General features: G+C 39.6%; 1 protein-coding gene across 3 annotated transcripts in view; it reads right to left on the bottom strand.

The window, feature by feature from the left end:
• Positions 1-23431, bottom strand: part of NAV2 (neuron navigator 2) — a 429887-nt gene that overhangs the window by 104885 nt on the left and 301571 nt on the right. For all 3 annotated transcript variants that reach the window (XM_014951613.1, XM_014951611.1, XM_014951612.1), the window contains 3 exons: positions 7647-8745; positions 4749-4861; positions 1140-1248 (listed from right to left, as the gene is read on the bottom strand). In XM_014951613.1, coding sequence (XP_014807099.1) covers positions 1140-1248; positions 4749-4861; positions 7647-8745 — 1321 coding nt within the window. The remainder of the gene's footprint in view (positions 1-1139; positions 1249-4748; positions 4862-7646; positions 8746-23431) is intronic.

Below are 23431 nucleotides of genomic sequence, written 5' to 3'. Positions count from 1 at the left end.
ATTTGATTAAATGTAGACCACTAACTGGAACCTTAAAAATGGGACTGGTACATCATTAGATTTCAGGTGATGCATATAGAGCACAAGGCCCTACACTCTGAATGCTTGCAGCTTAGTTGTGGCTAATTTGATTGTATCTAACCCACAGCTGCAACTTCTTTTACCCACGTAACTCCCCTTTTCCTTTCCTGCTCAACTAACATAATGTTATTCCTTTTTTTTTTTTTTACTGTGGCTGTTTGTTAAAATAAGCAGTACTGTACTATTCGCAATGCAGTGTTACATATACACCGCAAAAACCTACGCATCCACCGCTGAGAGTAATTAAATCATAATAAGTTGTCACATTAATTGAAACTCAAAAAGAAAAATAGCATTGGGAGTTCATCTTTGCAAGCTCTGCCTCAGTTTTGGATACAAAGCCAAAACATGAAGCGCTCCCCCAGTGAACTTGGAGCTGCAGTCTGTAAAGCACTGAGCATTAAATAGGACTTGACCTCATTAGGGCCCAACAGCTTCTTCTCCCAAGCTGCCTCTTCAGCACTAAAAAGATCTGAGTCACAGAATTTTTAAATGTGACAACAGTCTTTGTTTATTCAGAGCATATTTTAAAATGTTGCTGAAGATTTCCAAACTCTGCTTTACTAAGAAAAAGCAGTTATTTATGTACATGGATGACTGATAATACTAGACAAATTTGTTTGTCCAAAGATTGGTCAGGAATTCAAGTTATGCACTTGATAAAGTGGGTCAAGCACAGTTCACCTGCTTATTTAAACAAAATATTACACATAGGGGAAGAGGGGTGTAACGCACTCAAGTTGTTCAAGAGTGAGATGAAGAAACATTTTAAACTGTAACCTATATTCAAACATCACCTAACACATTTAACAAGCACTGACTATTCCCTACCTTTGATTCTATATACAACCCACCAGCACCTAGTACTCATTATACATCTCAATAAACACTGGATGTTATTCAGAATCTGTGCTTTAAAGACAAAAAGTACAAGATCAGTCAGTACCTTCCACTGTCAAGTTCATCATTTTTCAAGGATGCAACCCAGCCAGAACTAAGAGATGTAAAGTGAGAGCACATTGATTTCCATTTTCTTATAAACAAAGTCGTGGCATTACCTGTGAGTGACCTGGGTTCCCCGTAAACTGGACATTGTTTCCTCTAAGTTCTGTCGAAGATCAGCAATGTTTTTCACAGTTCGTAACCGCCGAGTTTCTGGATCCTCTCCTACAGGGAAAATAAACCATTAGAAAGGATAAGGCAGGGAACAGCACAGAACCAAGCCATTACCTCTGCCTGAATCTCACTCAAACACATTTTTTTCCTGACTTTCTGTTATTTAACACTCTAAACTGAGACTGTTCCCCTACAGCAGGCACCTGCCATTGCTGCAGCTGGACTGAGAACGAGCTCTGTACTGGAACTTTATTTCAGAGGCTGCCTTTGCACCAGATGTTTCTATAGTGTCATTTCCCTATATGACCCAATTTAAATCCTAGTTAACTTTCAACCTCATTAGAAGATAAACTCCATCAATACCACTCTTTCCATCTCATATATTGACACAATTAACATCAACCCGACACAGCCAATTTCTCCAGTGCTGTATTTTCACTAGACCTTCTTTTTCCCATTCTAAATAGATCTCATTCTGCACAACAGCTTTCCAATAAAGTAAATTGTGTTGACTGGGTGATCCGTCCTGAGTGATGTTTTATGTAAAATAAATAAAGTTTTGCTTCTCCACAGCACAACAGTTATCATTACTTAAAGGTCCTACATGACATGGAGTTGGTGGGGTGACTTCTACTTTCCTTGGCATTTAGAAATCCTGATCTTCAAGTATTCTGCTCTAAAAAACTTTTATATCCTGTTTTTCACATCTAAAAGTAGAGCTTATATACAAGAAAAAGTCCTCCTAGTGCCTTAGCATAATCTATTTTTGTAAAATTAATAATTTAATTAGTGTCTCAGCAAAATTTATTTACTCGCTCTCAGCTGTCAATTAAGAAATGCTTTGGTAGCTAACTCAGCTGAGCTTTATATATTTAAATCTTCTAAGAGGTTGAAGAGAAGTGAATGCCTAGTAGTGCCAACATATTCTTTGGAAGCTGAACGCTAAAACAGAAAACCTCCAAAAAGCCGTCACAAAACTTCTGTTGGGCAGAGAAGGAAATGATTTCATTCTAGAGGGTTTACAACTCATGACTAAAGAAAATACTCCAGCATATTTAAAACTTTTCAAATTTTCTATCCGCCTTCTCTGCACAAGTGATGCATTCTTAAGCTGCCGGGATACTGGCCATCCATGCCATTCCTGGTTTAGATGGCTATCTACGTATTACTGAAATCAGAAACGCTGAGGAACAGAGAAATAAGCTGCTGTTGGCATTTTCCACACTCTTTGCTTTAAACTTCTTGTTTCTGAAAGATGCCAGGCTTGTGGTGCACAAAACCCAAGTCACATACTCCTGCCTGCAAAGCAGCAGGAGCACAAACTACTCACTAAAGTGCTGGAGCCACGACTACGGGGAATGGTCTAGGGAGGGGAAGATGGACTTTAACGTTTAAACACTCATTAGCCTTTCTAAGACAAACAACAATGGCTCAGGTAGTGCCCACATTAGCAATTTTTTTTTTTTTTTTTAAATGGGTCTCTGCTCCCTGGGAAATAATCTCCCCAAGATACAGTTCACTCAGGCCAATGGTCAAACAATTACGGTCTGGATGGAATGGAAACAGCCACCCAACAAGACCAATTCCTTGAACCAATGGGTCTCTGGGACAGAAAGCACTTTCTACACTCACAGATCTACAAATTTTTGCAGTAAAGAACATAAAATATTTATAGGCCTTTAGCTTAACAAAGGTCACAGTGCTCTTTTACAGATCATTTCTCTCCTAACTATGAAGGCAAATAGTAGGTAGCTTCTTACAGAGAACATACATGAGAGAAACTAAATCAATTTCTATTGAGATCACTCTTATGCCTAAATTGATATCAAATTTTTACTTAAAGGATATTTAAATTGCTTATATTTTAAGGATACTTGAAAGGCAGACATTGGGCAGTGCCACTAGAACTTAATTATTAAATCACCTAGCTCTTCATTAACAGGCAGCATTATTAAACTATTCAGCTCCCAGTTTTCCTTACCTATACTCACATTTTATATATGGTTTTAAATTAAAAGCATCAAGAGCTGCTATGTAGGGAGAGAAGAAATCTGTCTCTTATTTTTTCTAATTTATTTGGTTTGAGGGACTATTTTGTTTGCTCCTTTTCCCCTAAGACTCCTTTATGGACTGCTGCTCTCTGTGGGGTTTGGCTGCATGCAGCTGGGTTTTGCATCTCTATTGTTTGAGGTTGTCAGCTGTCCCCCATTCTTGGATCCCAAAACTTACATATTCTACTTGAATAATAGTTTGTATTTACATAACATCTGTCATTAAAGACTGAAGACCTTTTGTTCTCTATAAACAGTTCAGTTTACAGGCTGAAATACATCTAGGCTAGGCAATATGATGATCAAGAGGTAATACTGAAAAACTTTAAGCAGCTGGACACTCTGTGTTTCTTACTTTGAACTGTCTCTCATATTGAAATATGAACCCAAAAATGTTCTCAAGGATTTTATTCTTTGTGCCAATTATTTGCTTTTTAAATATTTAATCCACCTATACAGAAATCACAAGCACAGATCTACTAATTTCTGCATTCCTGCAGCACTTTTTGTCACCAATGACTCTTGCCTTTGCCATCAGCACACATGCACACAGGTAGAAAGGCAGCATTGGCAGAATACCTAATGCAATATGAAATTAATCCAATTATGAAAATTTTAGCCACTTGATTTTTCCAAGCAAGGCAATCAGTTTCAAAACTCACATTAAACTGGAGGACACCAAGACTAAGTAGATGAAAAAACCTGAGATATTCTACTGATGAGATACACTGCAATAGTATGCAGTAAGCAAAGTCTTATTGCCAAAATTAGGAGACTTGACTATGACTTTAAAATCACATTTTAGATCTTTAGTAGAATATGGTTGCTAAGAATTGCTTTGTTATATCGATAAGCTTAAAAATTATTGCTAATTATCACCTACTTCTTACAGTAGCAGGAATTCTAGATAAACGTATGAAGTACTTTCTAATTTAGACTGCTAGTATTCTAATTACAATCAGTTTTGGCTTCTATATGCTGGACACAGTAAAGTGTGGGATTATGGTCTCCTGTTGCTGCAAAGACCACTTCTCAAATTGATCAGATTCATGAGTGTGAACACAGAGATTCTTCCAAATCTTTAAACAAACCAAAACATCATGGAAATTATCATAATCTCTTCTGTAAGCTCTGAAACAAAGTTTTAGAAGTGAAAAATAAATATCAAATATTTGGGAATACTTAGGATCTTTATAAGAGCTTAATCCTGTAAGATGCTGCACATCTCCTAGAAAAACATTAAGAACCCAGAATTCTTAATGATTCCAAGAAATTTGGGGGGCACACCATGGTGCAGAATTTGAGCATCCAGTATTCAGATTATTGACACCTGGTTTCCATTGCCGAAGAACTGAAAGAAATACCGTAACTTAGAAGAACTAAAGCATTAGGAATGAAACCAAATTAAATCCCCCTCCCTCTAAAGAGGGAGCTCCTGGCTTCAAACTTGCTTTAGTCCACTCTTATTTAACCAGACCACAGTCACGTTGTAAGACATACCTGAGAGGTCTTCAAGAGCAGGCTGTCCAGTTTTGACATAAAGGGCAGAATCCATGCTGACCCCTCCTGTGCTGGCCTCGGCTGTTACGTTCCCTTCATTGTCTGTCTGTGATCTGGAAGGCAAAACAAAATAGAGATGTGCAGTCACTCTCCATCGGAAGTATCTCCAGTATAACAACTAGACAATTGCACCTGCCATCAGCCGCCCCTGTCCCTCTCTCCAGAACAGACCAGCAGGCTGGTTTTACATAATTCATTAGTCCCATGTTGGACTATGTCCTAGAAATGGAAACGAGCACTCAGCTGTAAAAAATTAAAAATTCATAGTTGAAGATGGGCTTCGAAGCTCTTCAGACAAGGTCTTAAGACACTTGAATTTCCAGCTAAATTTTAATTATCTATAACATCAGTTGTTGTGGCTAGTCTGATCCTCTCTAGTAAAGTTGCATTTATATTTATATATTTTCATATTTATTGCAAAAATATGAAGCAGGTAGTGTGTTTCTACTGGCAGGTAGGAAAACTCCTGCTATTTTCCCTTCAATAACTAGCAATGTCACTCATTAATACTTTAAAACAAATGACTGGGTAAACCCAACTTCAAACTCCAATTTATGGTCTGACATCGTGGCTGTCAGGTAATGAAAAGTGATGTCGTAAAAATCTATTGTCAGATTTGAGTAATATATCTTTCATTTTACTAGTTGTGCTGTGTTTTGATCGTAGAGCCACAGCAACAAGCAGCTGGAACTCCTGTGTGAAGAGTAAGCGCTGCACAAAAGTGAAGACACGCAGGGAATTACTATCGCAACATTCTTAATTTCAGTCAAGTCTATATGAAACGTAGAACAATTTCTCATGTCTTTTACTTAAAAAAAATAAACAATAAAACAAACCAGAAATTAAGTCTATAGGTTTAGATGAAAGTAACCTGAACTTATAGCAGAAAAACCCTGAGACTACTACTGCAATGCATTAACAAGTGCATTGTGCAGATTCAAAACCATGTCTGGATAAAAAATATATAATAACACTACATATTTGCCTTGCAAATCAATACAATTTGACTTTTCTCGTTCTTTTTAAAACCAGCAAGATTATACAGTTCAGCCTTTTTTCCTCCACTGCTAAAAAGTAGAGACTGTTTTTTTCAATTTCAAAGCATTTTCTCCAGCTGCCAATAGGTAGTTTCATTACTGTTTTTTGTAAAAAGTCAAATAAATACTGCCTAGAGTTTATCACTATGTTTGGATTATAGAAAACATATGGATTGCATCTGTTTTTACACTTTAGATGATGATTTCTATTTTCAGACTAAGATGAACACCAAAGTAGAGTGCTTTTTACTTTATCTTTTAATAGGACATTGTAGTGATAAACTTAACAACCCAAAGCATCATGAACACATTTTTGCTGGTTATGAGGGACAAACAATAAAACAATCAGTTTGCAGTCACAATTTTCTATTAAATTATGGATTAAAATAGTACAAACCATACTGGCCATTTTTAACTCAAAACAAATCTCCAAAAATTACTAGTAGCAGATCCCACCTTCAGCCAAACATGCAACGATAATGCTGATATAAGTAGATGAAGGCAAGAGCAAGGGAAATCCAGAACCATGTACCATTAACACAGGTTTTAGTCAGACTGATTTGTCCTATCTGGTTCCTTTTCATGTGACTGAGTCCCAGAAGGACACCTGGCATTTTATTCCATAAGCACAGGGAGAACACTCAAGGGGTCAGAAGACTCAAGGGTCGCTCTCCCCATTTGCATTCTTACATAGGCCTTTGGCACTCTCCTTCAGTTCAATTCCATTTACACTCACTTTTATTTAAAAAACCATTTCTTACACTACATCTGCCGAGAGATCAAAGGCAAAAATGCGCATAATGGAACTGAAAAATGATAGAAAAGGGTGACAAAGACGACCAGAGAGTGTGAACAGCATCTCTACATGTGAAAACTGAACAGGCTAGGACACCGTAGCCTAGAAAAGACACATCGTGAGGGAGGGAAGGATACGATAGAGGCCTCTCAAATCATGAGTAGCAAGATGATGAAGACAAAACAACCGCTTGCATTATCTTCCTATGAAAGAATCAAATGGTGTCAAAGGAAACTTGGAAACAGCTGCCAAAACCCCAAAATCCCACCATCTGACTCAGGAACATCTTGCATCATGGTCAGGCTGGGGACTATGTCCTCAGGAAGCTTCGCTGAAAGGAAGTGGGGCTGGGGACTATGCCCTTAGGAAGCTTTGCTATTGGTTTCCCTCTTGTCACTCTTCCCTATGTCTCTTCTATTGCCATTGTCAAGCAGAGGATGTTGGACTGGATGGAGGTTAGTTGTGACCCCCACATGGCTGTTTTATGCTTATCTAATTCAGGGTTAATGCACAGAACAGACTTTGTGCCTGGCCTACCTCCACTAAGGGATTTTTCTTCTAAAATTTTTTTTAAGATTTCCCATTACTGCTCATAGTGAAGCAGCTCCACCACTGTTAGCCACACTGAAGAGAACGAGTGTGTGTTTGTCATAAATTGACATGGCTACAATTTTTAAAGGTATGATGCCTAAACCAAACAAAACCCACACAGAGGGTTTTGGCCAGAGCAGTACCTGGTCAAGAAGGTGTTCACATTCTCATCTTAACTGTTAGTAGGGTCAGATACAACAATTATTCATCTTCCTATCACACCTTCTTACACAACCTTAGCCTGACAGCCTTCACCAACAATTTTTGTGTAAACATCTACTCTCTTGAAGCCAGAAACTTTTACACAATATGGCGTTCGTCTTGCTACCTCACTCCCCCCGGAAGAGCATCCAAACTGAACTATCTTATCTCAGCATCACGTTCAAAACAGTCCCTTGGAGAAGCTCACCGTACCTGTACATGAAGGGAGCTACCGTGGCGGTGTTCGGGTGGCTGTATTGCTGTTGGGGATGAGGTAGCTGAACACTCACGGTGTTGCTCCCTGTGGTGTGCGTCGTGGCGGCAGGCCCGTTGACAGCTTGGCTGCTGCTGCTGCCGTTGAGGCCTCCTACACCTTTTCCTTCCGAAGAGGCCAGGCTGGACGAGGAGCTGGAATGCCTGCTGTCCAGCTGAGACTTCTGATGAGAGAGGCCCGAGCCGGCTTTCCCGCTGCGGCTTCTCTCGCCTTCCTTTGCAGGAATGGGGGCACTTGAGGATTTCCCTGTGGTGGTTTTCATTCCTGGTTTTGGTATTCCACTGTGCGAAGGGGCAGAGGCCTCCTTCTTGGCACTATTCAGCTTTCCTCCTTTAGGGATAAAGCTTGCAATCTTGGAGGACTTTTTTGGCATCTCGGTTGTTGCTAGTGCTGTCTGTTCCTCTTTTGGTTCCTCTTTCAGGTCCAGCTTTTCCGTGATAGATGTTCTCTTCACCATGTCTTTACTTTTATCCTTTTCCTTCTCTTTCTGTTTCTCTTTATCCTTCTCATTACCCTTTGGAGAACTTTTCTTATTAGTTAGCGCCCGGCTAAAAGTCCTTTGTGCAATTCCCTTGAGTGCAATCTTGGGACTACTGGACACGGATCCCGGATTGTTCACGTTCTGATTCGCGGCATCAATTTCTTCGCTTTCCTCAAAGCTGAGGAGCACATCCAGCTTTTCACAACTGTCATCCCGAGACCCCGGGCACTCCAGCGTCGTCCCTCCTGCTTTGGAGCCTCCTTTGCTGTTGAAGAGTTTTAATTTCTCCAGCATGGATTTTTGACCGTTGGGAGTCGTTTTGGTGATTTCTGAGGGTGGCTTCGGAGGCTCCGTTACGGGCTGCTTGACGGATAACATGGCAGATGTAGCCGTGTGCTTGGCGCTGAGGGACTTGCTGCGCCAAGGCTTGATAGCCGAGCTGGGCTGAGGGATGGCCGAGGAGTTATTGCAACTAACAGTACTGCTGCAGCTTTGGACTGAGGAGGAGACATTTTCATTCATTCCTGTGGGCTGGGAGGCTGTACTGTCCGCAGGCTCTGGAAAAAAAACAAAAAAACCATCACAAAACCCCAACGCAGTAGTACCTGATATTATAGATAGCCTCTGATTCTTTCTGTAATGAAACATCAGGAACTTTACACTAATGACATTAAAAAGATAGACACGTTAATATTTTCAACATCAGTATCAGTTAAAGAAAATAAAAGCCAGTTTTCTTTTCCTACCCTCCAGAACAGCAATGAGCTCCTACTATGTAATTTACATTTACTTGCTGTTTCAAGAAAAAGAAAAAAGAACCTCCTCCAATTCAAACCAAAATGTGTTTTGCAATGTGTTCTCTCTTATTAAGTTCATAATACTTTTTCATTAGCAAAAACACAGCACTATTTTCTAACTAAGGGTTCTCTCTGCTTTTGGCAAAATACTCGCTGTCCAAGTTCAATTCTTAGAAAAGCCTCAAACATATAAAAAATGCAGGAGTAAGGAAAAAATCAAAACTGAAGTCCTTTCAAGTTATTGGGGGGGGGGGATGAGATCTTCATATACAAAAGGTAGAAGAAAACTCCACGTACAAAAATAAAACCAATTGTGTCCTTATGCAACGAAGCTAAATTAAGTATTACCACATATCTTGATCCGGCTGTAAGAGAAGCTAATGGCAGGAACTGCACAGCCCTCCCCCCCTCCGAGAAAGCAAACCTTTTATTTAGTTAGCTCCTTTTAATGTTATTTGTTCTTGTTACAAAATTAGTTCCGAGCTTAAAGAGAGCTTGAAAAATCACACTCACCTACCAGTGGCCACTTCTCCTCTGAAGTTTCTCTTCGCAGAGTTTCCCTTCTGGAGACGTTACCCTCTCAATTATCACAAATATGTTTTCTGTTAAACTGCTCATGTTTCCAATTAACTTTTGTCATCTATGTCTGTTTGCCTGCCCAGCAGCCTGCTGGGGATTAACGGCTCTTACCTATATTTCCCTGCCCTCTAGCAATAAAGTAAACTGTGTACAGAGCCGCATTTTTTTAATTCAAAAATCAACAGCGGTTGAGAGCGTGCGTTTTCTGCAGCAGGAGCAGCCCCGTGGATTCAGCCCTGTAAATCATGAGCCACTGCAACCACACAAGGACTGTTTTACTTCACTTTCAGCTGCTCAGTGAAGATACAGCTCTGTTAACCTCCCTCCTCTGATCCAAACCAGATCTACTAAAGATTTAAAGCGCATACATCTTCCTGACTTACCGTAGAATCGGGTTTCTAAGAGTATTAGAGACTCCTTAATAATAAACTCAGTCATTTCACGTGGTTATGGACAAAGTGGGATAGCAGGAATTAATGATACTTTTAAAAACATTACCGAAGTCAGAACGTTTCCAGGACTCTGTTATTAACCAATAACTATTATATTGGCTGGTCTTGCTAATCCTTTTCCTATGGCAAAGTACCCAGACAGAGCTGGAAGGAAGCAAGAGCCGGATTACAGACACAGAAAGGAATCATACTTCTTTTAAACTAGTGCCAGTCTGCTGACTTCCAGGGCATTACCCCTGGTTTACCCTAATATAGAAGGAAAATCAAGCCACCAAATGTCCCAAACGGCAAGACTTGCTCTGCTTAAGGCTGCTAAAGTCAATCTGATGGGTTAAGGAGGACCGAAGAAGCGATAGCATCAGGTGACTTCCAGCACAAGGAGTAGTGGTGACCCACCACCACAGCCCCCTGCCCACGGGCAAGAGATGAAGGAAGGTCACAACCGCTTCAGGAGCTGTTGGAAGCGTTACTCCCTCCATGGCTTTTTCCATCGTGCCTCTGGCCATACACCGCTGCTTTATTATTATTTCCTGAAGTCCTCCTACCCGTCAAAATCTACTTCCCATTGCAACACTGCACCGTGCTCGTTTGGTGAACTCGGAACAAGCAAGGCTTTGTCTCAGCTTGCCTTCCACAGAAGACGCCCAGCAGTGCAGTGAAAGCTTCACAAAAATCCCAATTGTGCATCATTTGCGATTAATCCACCCAGGTTCTTTAAAAAAAATAAAAAAATAGTAATTGCCCAGCTGAGTATCGGGATACTTCTACAGAAACTGGAACTTCACAGTACTTTCAATGCTAAGTTTCTAATCTAAATGCATGCTGGCCTAATTATGCTAAAACAAAATATTCAGTGCAAGGTGTATCCACGTGCAGAAATCACCGGAGCTGTCTGTGACTCGTGAACATGCCTTGGATGAATTTACAACTGGGTCCAGGGTTGAACCTCACATACTAATCGACATATGGTCACGGAACTCTTTCTCAGAAACACTGAGTTGCAAGGAGTAACAGGACTGGGACAACATAAGGGGGACAAATTAAAAATTACTGCTAAGGGATGCAACTTCAAAGTAGAAGAGCAGGTTGCACACTCGGTTAGTGCAACATACACAGCAGCACAAACCCAGCTCGGGGTGAAACGGTGTTCGGTCTGAGCATGCAGCCAACTGAACAGCCTTGGAAAAGAAACCCATGTTCTTCTCAAACAGGTTCTTAACAACAGTTTGAAAAAAAAAAAAAAAAATACAGGCGTGTGCATTGGTATGAACAAAGCCATCCTGCATTCCCCAGAACTCAGACTCTACATAGGGTCCTCGTGTGAGCTGCAACCTACAGGCTGAGGCACACACCTGAGATAAGAGCTACCCAAGAACCAGGCTGTGGTCCATAACCCATCTGGATGCAACCTTCCAGTATCGAAAGGGGCCTACAGAAAAGATGGGGAGTGACTCCTTATCAGGGAGTGGAGGGATAGGACAAGGGGCAATGGTTTTAAACTGAAAGAGGGGAGAATTAGATTAAATATTAGGAAGCAACTCTTTCCTGTGAGGGTGGTGAGGCACTGGAACAGGTTGCCCAGAGAAGTTGTGGATGCCCCATCCCTGGAGATGTTCAGGACCAGTCTGGATGGGGCATTGAGCAACTTGGTCTATTGGGAGGTGTCCCTGCCCAGGGCAGGGGGGTGGAACAAGATGATTTTTTAAGGTCCTCTCCAACTCTAACCATTCTATGATCTCAACCACTGAGTTAGCTACTAACGCACTGCAGAACAGCTGTGGGAGCAGAAGCTGGAGGCAACCCGTGTCAAAACAGGCTTTCTGCGAGCTCTACAATGTTTTTCTGGACGTGAACGAAGGTGTTGGTTTATCTGGATTGTCAACTTCATGCTAACAGCCCGGGTGAGTGCTCCAGTCCACACACCTTTGGGGAAAAGACTTTGCTTGGATCAAGGGAAATGGCTTATTTTCCAAATAAAAAAGCATTGCTCAAATTTATTTCCCAACAAAATCCAGTATTTTTTTAATTTCTCCTTTCTTTGAATGTTTTCAGGATTTTTTTAAAATTGATTTTTAAATTCTGTTTGGTCACTGAACAAAATACACTGTTTTCAGTTTGTTTTAAAACACAGCATTCGCTTTGTCCGCAACTCCCCCACATACAGCCTCCTTTTTGGAACTTAATTGTGCTTCCGTTGCCAGTGGCGTAGGATGAGGACAATGTAACTCCATTTACAGAGTTGCTCCTTATTTGCTGACATACCAGGGAAATCAGAATTAGGACAATACTATGGCTGTAACATTTAAAAAAATGACTATATGGGAGTGTTAATGTAATTTTCAGAGTCTCTACCTAACATTTTCCAAGAAATAAATTCTGTGAATGTTGGGTATTACACACCCGATATCAATGAAAAAATATTTAGAAACTCTTAAATATATATGTTAAGCAGGTACACTTTGGAAAAGGAAAGAAGATATTTTCTTACACAAGTACAGTGGATTTCGATTCATACTCAGGTCAAATACAGTGAAACTGGAAATTCAAAGTTCTCCACTTTTTGTTACATTGCACCATGCAAAGTTCATGCAAGAAATACAAAGTTCACAATAAACATGAAACACAGCCCCAGCTTAAGAAAACTTGGTTTTTTTAAGATTCTCTGTTTCATTCTTACGAACAAGTCTGCTGGCTCTTTCACTCCTCAGGCCAGTCTTGGTAAGCAAAAGGGGTTCTGCTGCCAGAATGTAGATTCAAATGCTAGGTTTCCTAATGAAGCAGTAACATCAATACACGGATAACACATCAGCATGCAAAGAGGAAAGTTTTATTCAGCGTAGCATAGGCCCTTCTTTCATGAAAAGGAGAGCAGGTTTCATGCATTCGATTAATAAGCTTATTATTTCCCATGTGTTCCTTTGTGAGGGAGATATTTTCTTTCTTCAGCAACCTGCATTAACTAAAACTGACTATAAAAGAAATGTTTTCAAACCCAAGCTACAGCCTACAATAAATAACGATCGCTTTCCTCTTTTCAAAGTCAAATCTTGGCCTGAAATCTATTTTGTTCCTAGCGTTCCTGTTAAAAAAAGATGTTGGTGGTCTAGTTCCAATGCCAATACGCACTGTAGCATGGGTAAATCTGATTTCAGCTGCTCCTGCAAAGTCTTAACTGCATCTGCAAACCTACCCATTTGTGATGAAATAAAAAAAAAGTCTAAAGGCTTATGATTTAATTCTTCCACTGAAGCCTTTGAGAGCTTAAGTTATAACAAGGTCAAAAGAAAATATATGCAATTTCCCATAATTTATCATGTTCGCTCTAAGCAAGTGGACTTTGCTTTGCTATAACTGAAAACTTTTTAAAAAAATCATTATAAACATGAAAGGCAACACAAAGTATATTCTCATAGTTACTTCTCTTTAGGAGGGTCAAGAACTTAACAGCATTTTTATTCATTTTAGAGTGAACAAGCTGTCATTTTTTATTTCACAGCTATGGGAAAAATAAGAAGTTCTCATGAAGAGAAGTATCTTTTAGTCCAGCTCATAGATTAGATAACCAAGTTAAAAGCAAATCCACAACAAAATTCTAATTTAGGAAGTAAAAGCAGATCTGCTCTATGACATTATAGTGTCAGAATGGCAGAAACCAGGGTGGCAGTTTCATCATTTCCCATCTAGAGGAATAACTGGTGAGCCTTGACCCTTCCCATCCACCCACCAGAAGACTCTTCCTCTTACAAATAAGAGTCCTACAGAGAAAAGCTTTTTAGCTGAGCCATTCTCTTATTCGGGGGTGATTTATCATGCTCAGCAAACTCCTGAAGTATGGAAAACGCCTGCATTTCTGCCAGGACCTGACTATAAAAATCACATCTTTCCGTAATCCAAACCACAAGCAGGTAGAGCAGAACGTTCCCAACAAGAGCAACCTGGCACACAGCCCTTCCTCAAAATAAGCACAACTCTTCTGGCCCAAAGAAGTTTCTATTTCGATTGTAATGCCGTTGACTGGAAAGAACTACAGGTAGGTGGAAAGGACTGGCTGATTTACTGGCTCTGGGCGGGCAAGAGGCACAACCTCCAACCGCAAGATGACCTGAAGCTTTGCATTGTCTGTTCTACTCTGGACCACAACAAAAAGTAACAAAAACTTTTTCTTAAAGCAGAGGTTGCCAGGTAGGGAAATTCTGCATAACCTGAGAAAAGCCCAGATAGGAAACATTTTGCTGTGCTGAGGACAAAAACTTCACCGAGCTGAGCAGAATTGGTTCCTTCAGCTTCTATCCATCAGCTTTCCCTTCAGGGGTGATTGAATTCATTGTAACACGAGGCAAAAATTACCTTTACTCCTCGATATTTTCTCTTTCCTTCCATCGTATCTACTTCTTCAAGCTCAGCGTTGTAAATCCTGCAGCTTCAGCAGCAGTCTCGTGTATTCACAGAGACGTGTTGTACCTCTGAAAACCCGGACCGAAGCCCTTGGATACGTCAGTAACTCAACTCCCACATTTCTCCAAAGCCCCCTTCGTTCACACAGAGCTCCAGTACATGAGACAACAGTTCTGCCGTTGACTGGTTTATGTCGCCAAGACTCAGTGTTTTTGCTGAGGTGAAGGGAAATAAAACTGGAGCACAGATGATCCTTTTCTCATTGTCTTGACATAACCGACTAAGACACTTGAATTCCTTGTTGTTTTTGTTTAGTTACTGTAAAATTCAAAATGCTGTCCACATGACTGCCTAAGAAAGAGGTTGGAGGGACCTCTATCGACCACATACCGGTTAGATGATCATAAAAATAATGAAACCAAGTTTACTGTGCCATTCTAAACAAGTTACACTGTCCATTTAATACTAGACAAATACCCTTCTTGTTCATGACTCTTCATTTTCTTCTCATCATTTGCACAATCAAATCCCCCAAGATTTCTCATAACAGAGTTATTCAAAAGCATTAATGAGTTCCAGGTCAGGAGCTCTTATGGAGTCTTTGATTAGGTTTTATATATAGCCGGAGCAGACAATACGTATACTTAGTAGCCTTGATCTATTACTTCTATCCTACAGACAGATTATATGAAATACACCATATACACGTCTGAGAATTGCACTTAGGGAATATATTGTCCATTGGCCTACTTTGATTTTTAGCAGTGGCTCCAATCCGGGCTTGGAATGGCCACGGATGTAGAAACGGAAGCAGATTTTTAACAGAGAAAGCACAAAAAATAGGAAAAAAATAGCTAAGAAAACTCGCCCTGATCAGCAAACATGCCAAGCTAAACAACTTTTAAACTCAGAAATGTCATAGTCTGCTCAGTGAGAAGTCATACAACTGGCCAGCTGCCGTACATGGTAAAGCAGTGAATACCAATGCACCCTCAACATGGATAGTCTATGTTTAAACCAAACACATGTCAAACCAAAACATAGAGAAACACTAATACTTCCGCATCATCTATATTTACACTTATACATGATCATACATAAATATGTGGAAATCTATTACATTTTCATATCAAAACCAGCTGACAAACACATACTCCTTTTTATACTGGAGTCTTCTCCATTCCCTCTACCTTATCAACGAAACCCCAATCTAGTCATAGCAGCAGATCTTTCAAACAAGAGCAATGTGCAGGTAATGATCTACTGTTGATGACTGTAATGAAGGGCTAGGCCATGGCTTTCTGGTCATCAGCCACTTCAGATGTGGTGGCAGGTCTCTGGTACCAGTCACAGATTCCTTTGGTGCATTTGATTATGGGTGAGGAACATCCTCATCCTTATGGATGAGCAACATCCTCTAGTGAAGAGGCTCAGTAGAGAAGCCAGAAATGGAAGGGACCAGAGAGGCCGGACGATGCTCTTACCCAGGGAAAAGAGGCTTCTACAGGTGTGGTAGGAACATGCTGGCTCTTACAGAAGTCTGGGACGTAGCACCACCACTGTTTGCTTTCCTATGATTTAATAGTGAACTTTCTTTTCCATGGCTGTTCTTCTGGCACAATTCACCCAGCAATAAATTTACAAGAAATTGTAAATATTTATTTTAAATAGAAACATCTAGGAACTGGTAAAGGCCATGAAATGCTGGGCCAGCTCTTCAGCTGGTATAAATTAACATGGTTCCACTGTTTCCAACACAGCTATGCAGACGTACACTGGGCAAGAAACTGCTTCTCAAGGTTACATTTCACTTCAAAGCTCAGGATTTTTATCATGAGCTGTACAGTTAAGAACATGTCATTGGCTAATTTTTTAAGTTTTGTTTTCTTTTTTTCCAAAAACATTATTTAAATATACTTTTGGCTTGTTTTAGATATTGCTAAAGCTTATACCAACTATGGCAAAGTTCCGTGGCCTTGTAAAGCTCCACTTCAGCCACTATTAAGCCTTTAACCAGGCTTTGTTTAGGTAAAAGGAGACATATTTTTAGAAGCCAAATTCAGCCAGTCGAACAGTTGTAAAATTAAGCATGAATATGATTTATTGCATACTTGTGTCTTGTCCTATAAACGTGCCATACTGCTTTGTTATATTCTGACACTCTTTAAGCTCTTTTATGAGTATACACCTAACACAAATATGTTGCTAAAGATTCACTAAGATAAGCCAGTCTTAAAAAAAAAATAAATAAAAAATTAAAAAGTGAAAGGATGTAAGCAATAGCCCAGGAGATATATAAACTATATATACACACATACATATATCAAATGCCTGAAGGTGAGTATTTTGCTTGACGCTAATGACTCTCATGAGGGTCACCTTATGACATAAGCCAGTAACCTTATGTTTGGGAAACAAAGAGGCATTAATGCATTTGATAAATTGGAGAAATAGACTAAGCCAATAAGATTATATTAATTCAAGTTGACTGAACAGTTCTGTGCTTAGAAAGGAGAAACTGAATGCCTAAATATCAAAGGTCGAACAATCAGCTATGCAACTGTACTGCAGAAAAGAAATAGAACATAGAGTAAACACAACTGCACACCTCTACAATGTGACACTAAGGAAAAACTAACATCATTCAGGAATGCATTATGAGTATCATATATAGGACAAAAATTATAATTATTCTGTCCTACTCAGCACCAGAGTAAGACATCAGGTGGAGCGCTATGTCCAGCCTCAGCACACATCTAAAAGAGACTGACAGACTGGAAAGAGGCCAGAAGAGATCACCAAGACATATAGCAGATTTATCTCAAAGAACGTATGAGAAGAAGCTTGACACAGTAAACATTGTTTAGTCTAGAAGAGAGAAGACCAAGGAGAGACATTGTAAGCCTTCAAATATATGAAGACTGAAACAGGCCAGAGATCAAGGTAGAGCAATAACATGCTTAATTTTTAGCCCAGCAGAAACCTGTTTTTTTTTGTTTGTTTGTTTTTAACAAGCTAGCTTTAAGACCAAATAGACACTGGAAGGGATACACTTCAGGAGATTGTCAAGTCCTTGCCATGAAGCATTTCAGACCACCAGCAAACACAGAATCACAGAATGATATGGGGTTGGAAGGGACCTCTGGAGTCCAACCCAGAGCAGGTCAAACCAGAGAAGGTTGCACAGGAATGTGTCCAGGGGGGTTTGGAATGTCTCCAGAGAAGGAGACCCCACCACCTCCCTGGACAACCTCTTCCAGGGCTCTGCCACCCTCACAGGAAAGAAGTTCCTCCTCATGTTTAGGTGGAACTTCTTAGGTTCAAGTTTGTGCCCATTTCCTCTTGTCCTGTGCCTGGGCACCACTGAAAAAAGACCAGCCCCATCCTCTTGACACCCTCCCTGCTGGTCACCCTCTTCCTGATGCCCCCCAGGATGCCATTGGCCTTCTTGGCCACAAGGGCAACACCTCTCAGGTATAGGCACAGTTGATTTTGCTTCAAAGTTGGAGCACAGACTCCTCTGGTTATTACAGATGCAAGTCTGTAAATATATAAGGTGTGCTGCAAACCTGTCATAATTTTAAACACAGTTCTTTAAATGGAGTTAAAACCAAAAGGCATATCTACACTGCAAAGTTATGACTCAAATTTGTGTAAGGATATCAGAAGTAGTTTTAGACTACGGGACAAACAAAAAGCCTAGAGATTCTCCCACGAAGAAAATACAAAACAAAACACCAGGTTTCTGAGGGTATCTTTTGGATTATCCACACTCTTTCCTTCCTCTGTTTTTATTTTTATTCCTGCCACATCAAATTAATGGTCACTGTACTATATTCAAGACAAAATAAATCATACTGAACATCTAGTAAACACCTTAAATGCAAGTTATGTTTAGAAAACTGGATAGGGTTATTCCAGCATCTGCTTTTTGGTAGTGCATACAGTAGAACGATAGAAAACACCAACTATTCTAGTTACAGATTTGTTGAGACAAATCATGTAAACTTATTTTATCCTCAGTCTGACTTAGAGGGAAAACCCTCTGTCAGTAAAAACAGAGAGCGTCTCTTGGCTGCCAGCACAGGTGAGCATAGAGGCAGCATCCTAAACTCAAAGCAGAACATGCTGTTTGCTTCTTACCTGACCTAGAAGAAACACTTGTACATTTTTCAAAGAGTGGAATGCTTGGCATTTTTAAAATTATCATATTCTCACTTTGTTGAGCCAAGCATATTTATTTCCCAGGGAAAATCTGAAAATGTGGGTAAGTTGGTTTCAAACTTTATGGAATTATGCTTCTTTAAAAAAGTTAAACCTTTTCCACTTTTGCAGCCCTTTTAATCATAGTGACTTCTGTACACTCTTATCAAGTCAGCACTACAAAAGTAAATATTGGATTTTCTAAAGAGTTTTGGAGTTCATTGGAGTTTTCTAAAAAAAGAGAAACCAAAAAAGCAAACTAAAAACTAGTTATTCCATATAGAAGAGGAGTGAAAGTAACTGCTCCAAAAAGTCAAACGAAGGAAATGTTTTCAAAATCTACACAGACAGAATTTTCAGTCATGAAGAAAGTTATAACTGCCAAAAAAAAAAAATTTAAGAAAAAATAATATCTGTAACTTACGGCTGCCTGTTGCACAAGCCAACTGTTTCATTCTATAAAATCACTTCCCGGCTTTTTGACATCCATATAACATTCATCGATAAGGACAGGAATCTTTCCTTTCAGGAACCCTGCTTATTTTTGCTAGTCTCTAGCGAACTGTTAAAACTTCCTGCTGCTCCTCCTTTCAAAAGGCTTCCTCGCCCCATCTCTCCCCCACCCCTCGCACAGCTGGGCTCAGCCCTACTCCATTGGCACAGTTAAAACCCGTTTCAGTGAGGATCTGGCAGTTTGTACCGAAAGGGTCGATGTCTTTTCAGCATCAGCTGAAGTGTATCGGAGTTCTCAGTCGGAACTCACAGCAGCTTACTGCCTATAAAAGGACATCGGTCAATATAGGAGGATTAACTTCACATTTCTGTTTTCTTTAGCCACACGCCTGCGTGCCACCAGATGTTGCAGTGACTGACTTAACAGGGAGCGCTGTAAAAAGCTGGGAATTCTCCCAGCTGCAATTTGTCCTTGTGGGTTTGTATTAACACTTTCTTCTATAGGATACAATGCATGTGAACACTTCAGGACCATACAGACTTTGATTAGTAAAAGACGTCATTCAAAATGCTGTGACTTATTATAACTGTTATATATATATACACACATATATTATATAATTATAATATATATTAACAACTGTTACAATATGTTGTTATATTGTCAGTAGCATCTATCCGACATCTTCCTACCATGAAGATTCTGTGATCTATCTGGTGTATCTACCATTGTAATGTACCAACATTACAATGACTTTTTAAACAGACCAGGAGAACATCACAAGTGGTTTTCAGATTGTTTTAAGGAAAGAGTTCCCCATTGGGCTCTCCAAAAAGTGCCCTTTTGCTACTTCAAGATAGTTTCTGAACATGACAGTAAGCGACTGTAGACCTTGATGAACCTCAAAAACCAAGTTATTCAGTACAATCCCAGCAAATGAACTTTCTTCAGTGGTTAAAAACCAAGAAATTGACCAGCACAGGCTCTGCAGCAAGCTGCCTGCAAGACCAAATCTAGAGGTGCTGCATTTTAACTCTTCACATTCAGCCAAACAATCCTGCCTAATAACTCCTCTAGCCTGCTTACTAAAATGGACAAAACCACAGAATATGACTGCTATTTTAGGCCCCAAGAGATTGAATTACCAACACTGTGCTATTATTTTCTCCTACGGTTAGACGAAAATTTTATAAGGTGGTTATGGGCTGTGGATACAAATTGAACTGGTATGAATTGGGGATAATAAAATTTGTTTAAGTTTTTTCTTCCAGAGGACAATAGTCAATCAAAATGAGTTCACATCAGCCCAGGTAGGTCATTAACACGCCCAACACTGAAACATTCACACCATAGCTGACAACTTGATCATCACCAAATAGAAACAGCTAGGGGTTTTGTTTACTGTAACAACTTGTTATCCTCATTATCTCAACTATTAAATATTGAAATGAACGCCTCTTCCTTTGGCCAGGAAAAGGGGAAGATGAGGGGACAGTGAGCACTGGAACAGGCTGGCTGTGTATATAGCTTCCACCTGGAAGAGCCATCTCAGGGATGCTGAGCTATCCCAGTCACCTTCTGCCAGCCCTGAGTCAAGCTGGCTCAGTCCTGCAGGAATGGAACCTGACATTCCCAGCTCCCCTGCCATGGCTGTCGGGATAACTCTCCCTGTACCTGCTGCCAGAAAAAGCCTTCACTCTCACATGCAGGCTTCTATGCTGAACGCTACTATAAATGGGTAAAAAAAAATAATAAAACGTTAACTCTCAAACAAGAATTTCTATTGTGCTTTACAAGTCTCAGAGCTCTTTTTCACCACCTTTTTTTTTTAATTCTTATGCTTTTATTTGGCACAAAGGCAAAAGCCTGTTTTTCATCTCTGTTTATTATTATTAATTTATTTGGAGTGGAAAAACTGCATGAGGTTAAGCAGAACAGAATGGTTCCAGCGAAGAAGCTTGTGCAACATCACTTGACCCTCCTGTACTTGATACAGGAGCCAAACCCAGTGATTCACAACATTAAATATTTCATCTGATTTTACTTGCAGAAGAGAACCGGCCCTCCATTTTCATGTGCTTAAATGAGAGATTTTTCATTCAAGAAAATAACTAGAATCATCTGAGTGAATCTTAATGATAATATGGTTCAAATAACTTCACTCAGTAATTTCTAAGCCAAATCTGTAACTTCTGTCTGAACATCAGCTCCGGGCAAATGTTAATTTTTGACACAGTATGTCAGATTTAATTTGTTTCAATGGCTAATCATCCTCCTTCCTAAAAAATTATATCCAGTTTGTGGTCTGAATTGGGCTCATTTCAAAATCCAAACAAATGGATACTCACTTCGTACTTCACTCCGTACAAGTATCTTGTAGGTAACCTTTCTTTTAGACAAAGAACATAAATTAACCTTTTAAACACCTAACTACAAAGGAGTTTGTAGTCCCTTTGTACTAAACCTCTAATTATGCAGCGCTCTTCTCTATGTTTTATCAGCATCCCTATTTTCAAAGCTGACTCAAATACTGCTGAAAATTCTAGCCTTTAAGATACTACCCACAAGAACTCCAAGTTTTGATCTTACTGTTCACATGCCTCGCCTTGCTCCTTGTAAGGTGAGAGTTTTTCTCTCTATTTCTAAAGAATAATTTTTAAATTGAATCTGTGTGTTTGATGTAATCTATACCTGCTGTTTTCAAATGACCTTAAATGACGCGGAGTTCAAGACAAGCTCAGTATCACACAGAACCAAGCCATAAGAGTATTCCCACATACTTTTTATATCAAAGCAGGATTTCATATGAAGAATTTGGGAGATTAGGAGGAGACATTTCAAGTGGTTCAGTTCCAAATTTAGCACTTTTTACTCTTTACACAAGAGGACATAAAAAAAATTAACAAATATTGATTTCACAGTAAAGTTGACACGAAAAACTATGGCTTGCATGAACTTCAGTAAAATAAAAGATTGTTTTTCAAATAAACTCTGGAAAACCACTTCTTTTCTTTTTTCTTTTAAACTGATGTCTGCTAATATAGACAACAGGAACGTACAAGCACCCTAGAGAACCCCCCAGTGACCTTCTGACCAGTGCACCTCCAGGAAGCAGTACCATGTGGATTGTCATATATCTAGCTGTGAAAATCTTGCTACAACTATATAGACTTCATGTTGAAGAGTCACACCTACTAAAGCTACGACAAGATATGCCATGTCCTCTTGAACTGTACCGCTAAATATAACTGCCTACATATAAAGTCCAGATATTTTTAGCACACATTTGGCGTGTGTAACCGTACACCAATAAGACTGATTTGCTCAGTGGAGTGGAGGTTACATTTCCTTGCTAATATTTCACTTACTTGGTAGTCAGTGCTATTTTGACAACACAATGTAAAAAAGTTATAGGAAAGAAATTTTGACTGTCCTTTGATATACCTTTACATTTTGTTTCCTTTAAAAATTTTTATTAAGTGTAGACTAGTTAAATAGGAAGACATATTAAGGTATCTCGGTGTGGTAATTTTATACCTGCCAGAACTTAGAGCTGGACTCAAGTAACATTAACCTTTTTACGGCTTCACACAGGTCTGATGCCTGCAAAACTGTCACTGCAATGAGACCCTGTCTCTTGGGGACCTGCAGGTCCCCATCCTCCTGTGCAAGGGAGATTCCGCCACTTCTCTGGACAAACTTCTCCAATGTTTTAATTCTTCTCATAGTGAAGAACTTTATTCCTCTTGCCAGACAGATATTCCCCTAAAGGAATGTGTGCCCCTTGTCCTGTCTCTGTGCAGCCTTGCGAATATAGTGACTACCCTTTACATATTAAAAGACAGAGACTAAATATACAATGCATTCCCAAGTTAAAAGGAATTACACAAAATGTGAAAGAAAGAAAAGGAGCACCAGCCAGAGGAGCAGATGCTTTTCTTATTCTCCTGCCCGTACAGCATATGCATACCTGGAAGTCAAGACATGCAGAGCTAAGATTATAGCTGAGTCAGCAGGATCTGGTTTCAGAACCCTCTTGTGAGACTTTTATCAAGTAAGTTCATAAGAACACTGCTACTAAAACAATCATTTATTTTATCTGAATGCATGAATCTGTATGCATATCTTTTTCCTTTTTTACTATAAGAGAAACCTGACATCATTAGCATTGCCTTCTTCATAAATCTGAATAATAAATATTACCCTTTGATCTCATGTGGAAATGTCTGGGTGAAAGTCTGGTGGTGCTTTTTTTCCTACTGTCATATTACCTAAGAGTCAACCCAAAGGAAAAGTGTCATTCTTCCCACAGACTTCTACTGCCCTCTGTAGGATTATTTTAAATAAAATATTAGAAACAAAA

Source organism: Calidris pugnax, unplaced genomic scaffold (assembly GCF_001431845.1).
Source record: "Calidris pugnax isolate Ruff unplaced genomic scaffold, ASM143184v1 scaffold183, whole genome shotgun sequence".
Taxonomy (NCBI): domain Eukaryota; kingdom Metazoa; phylum Chordata; class Aves; order Charadriiformes; family Scolopacidae; genus Calidris; species Calidris pugnax.
The sequence above is the reverse complement of the archived record's forward strand: the minus strand, read 5'-3'. Positions and strand labels throughout refer to the sequence as shown.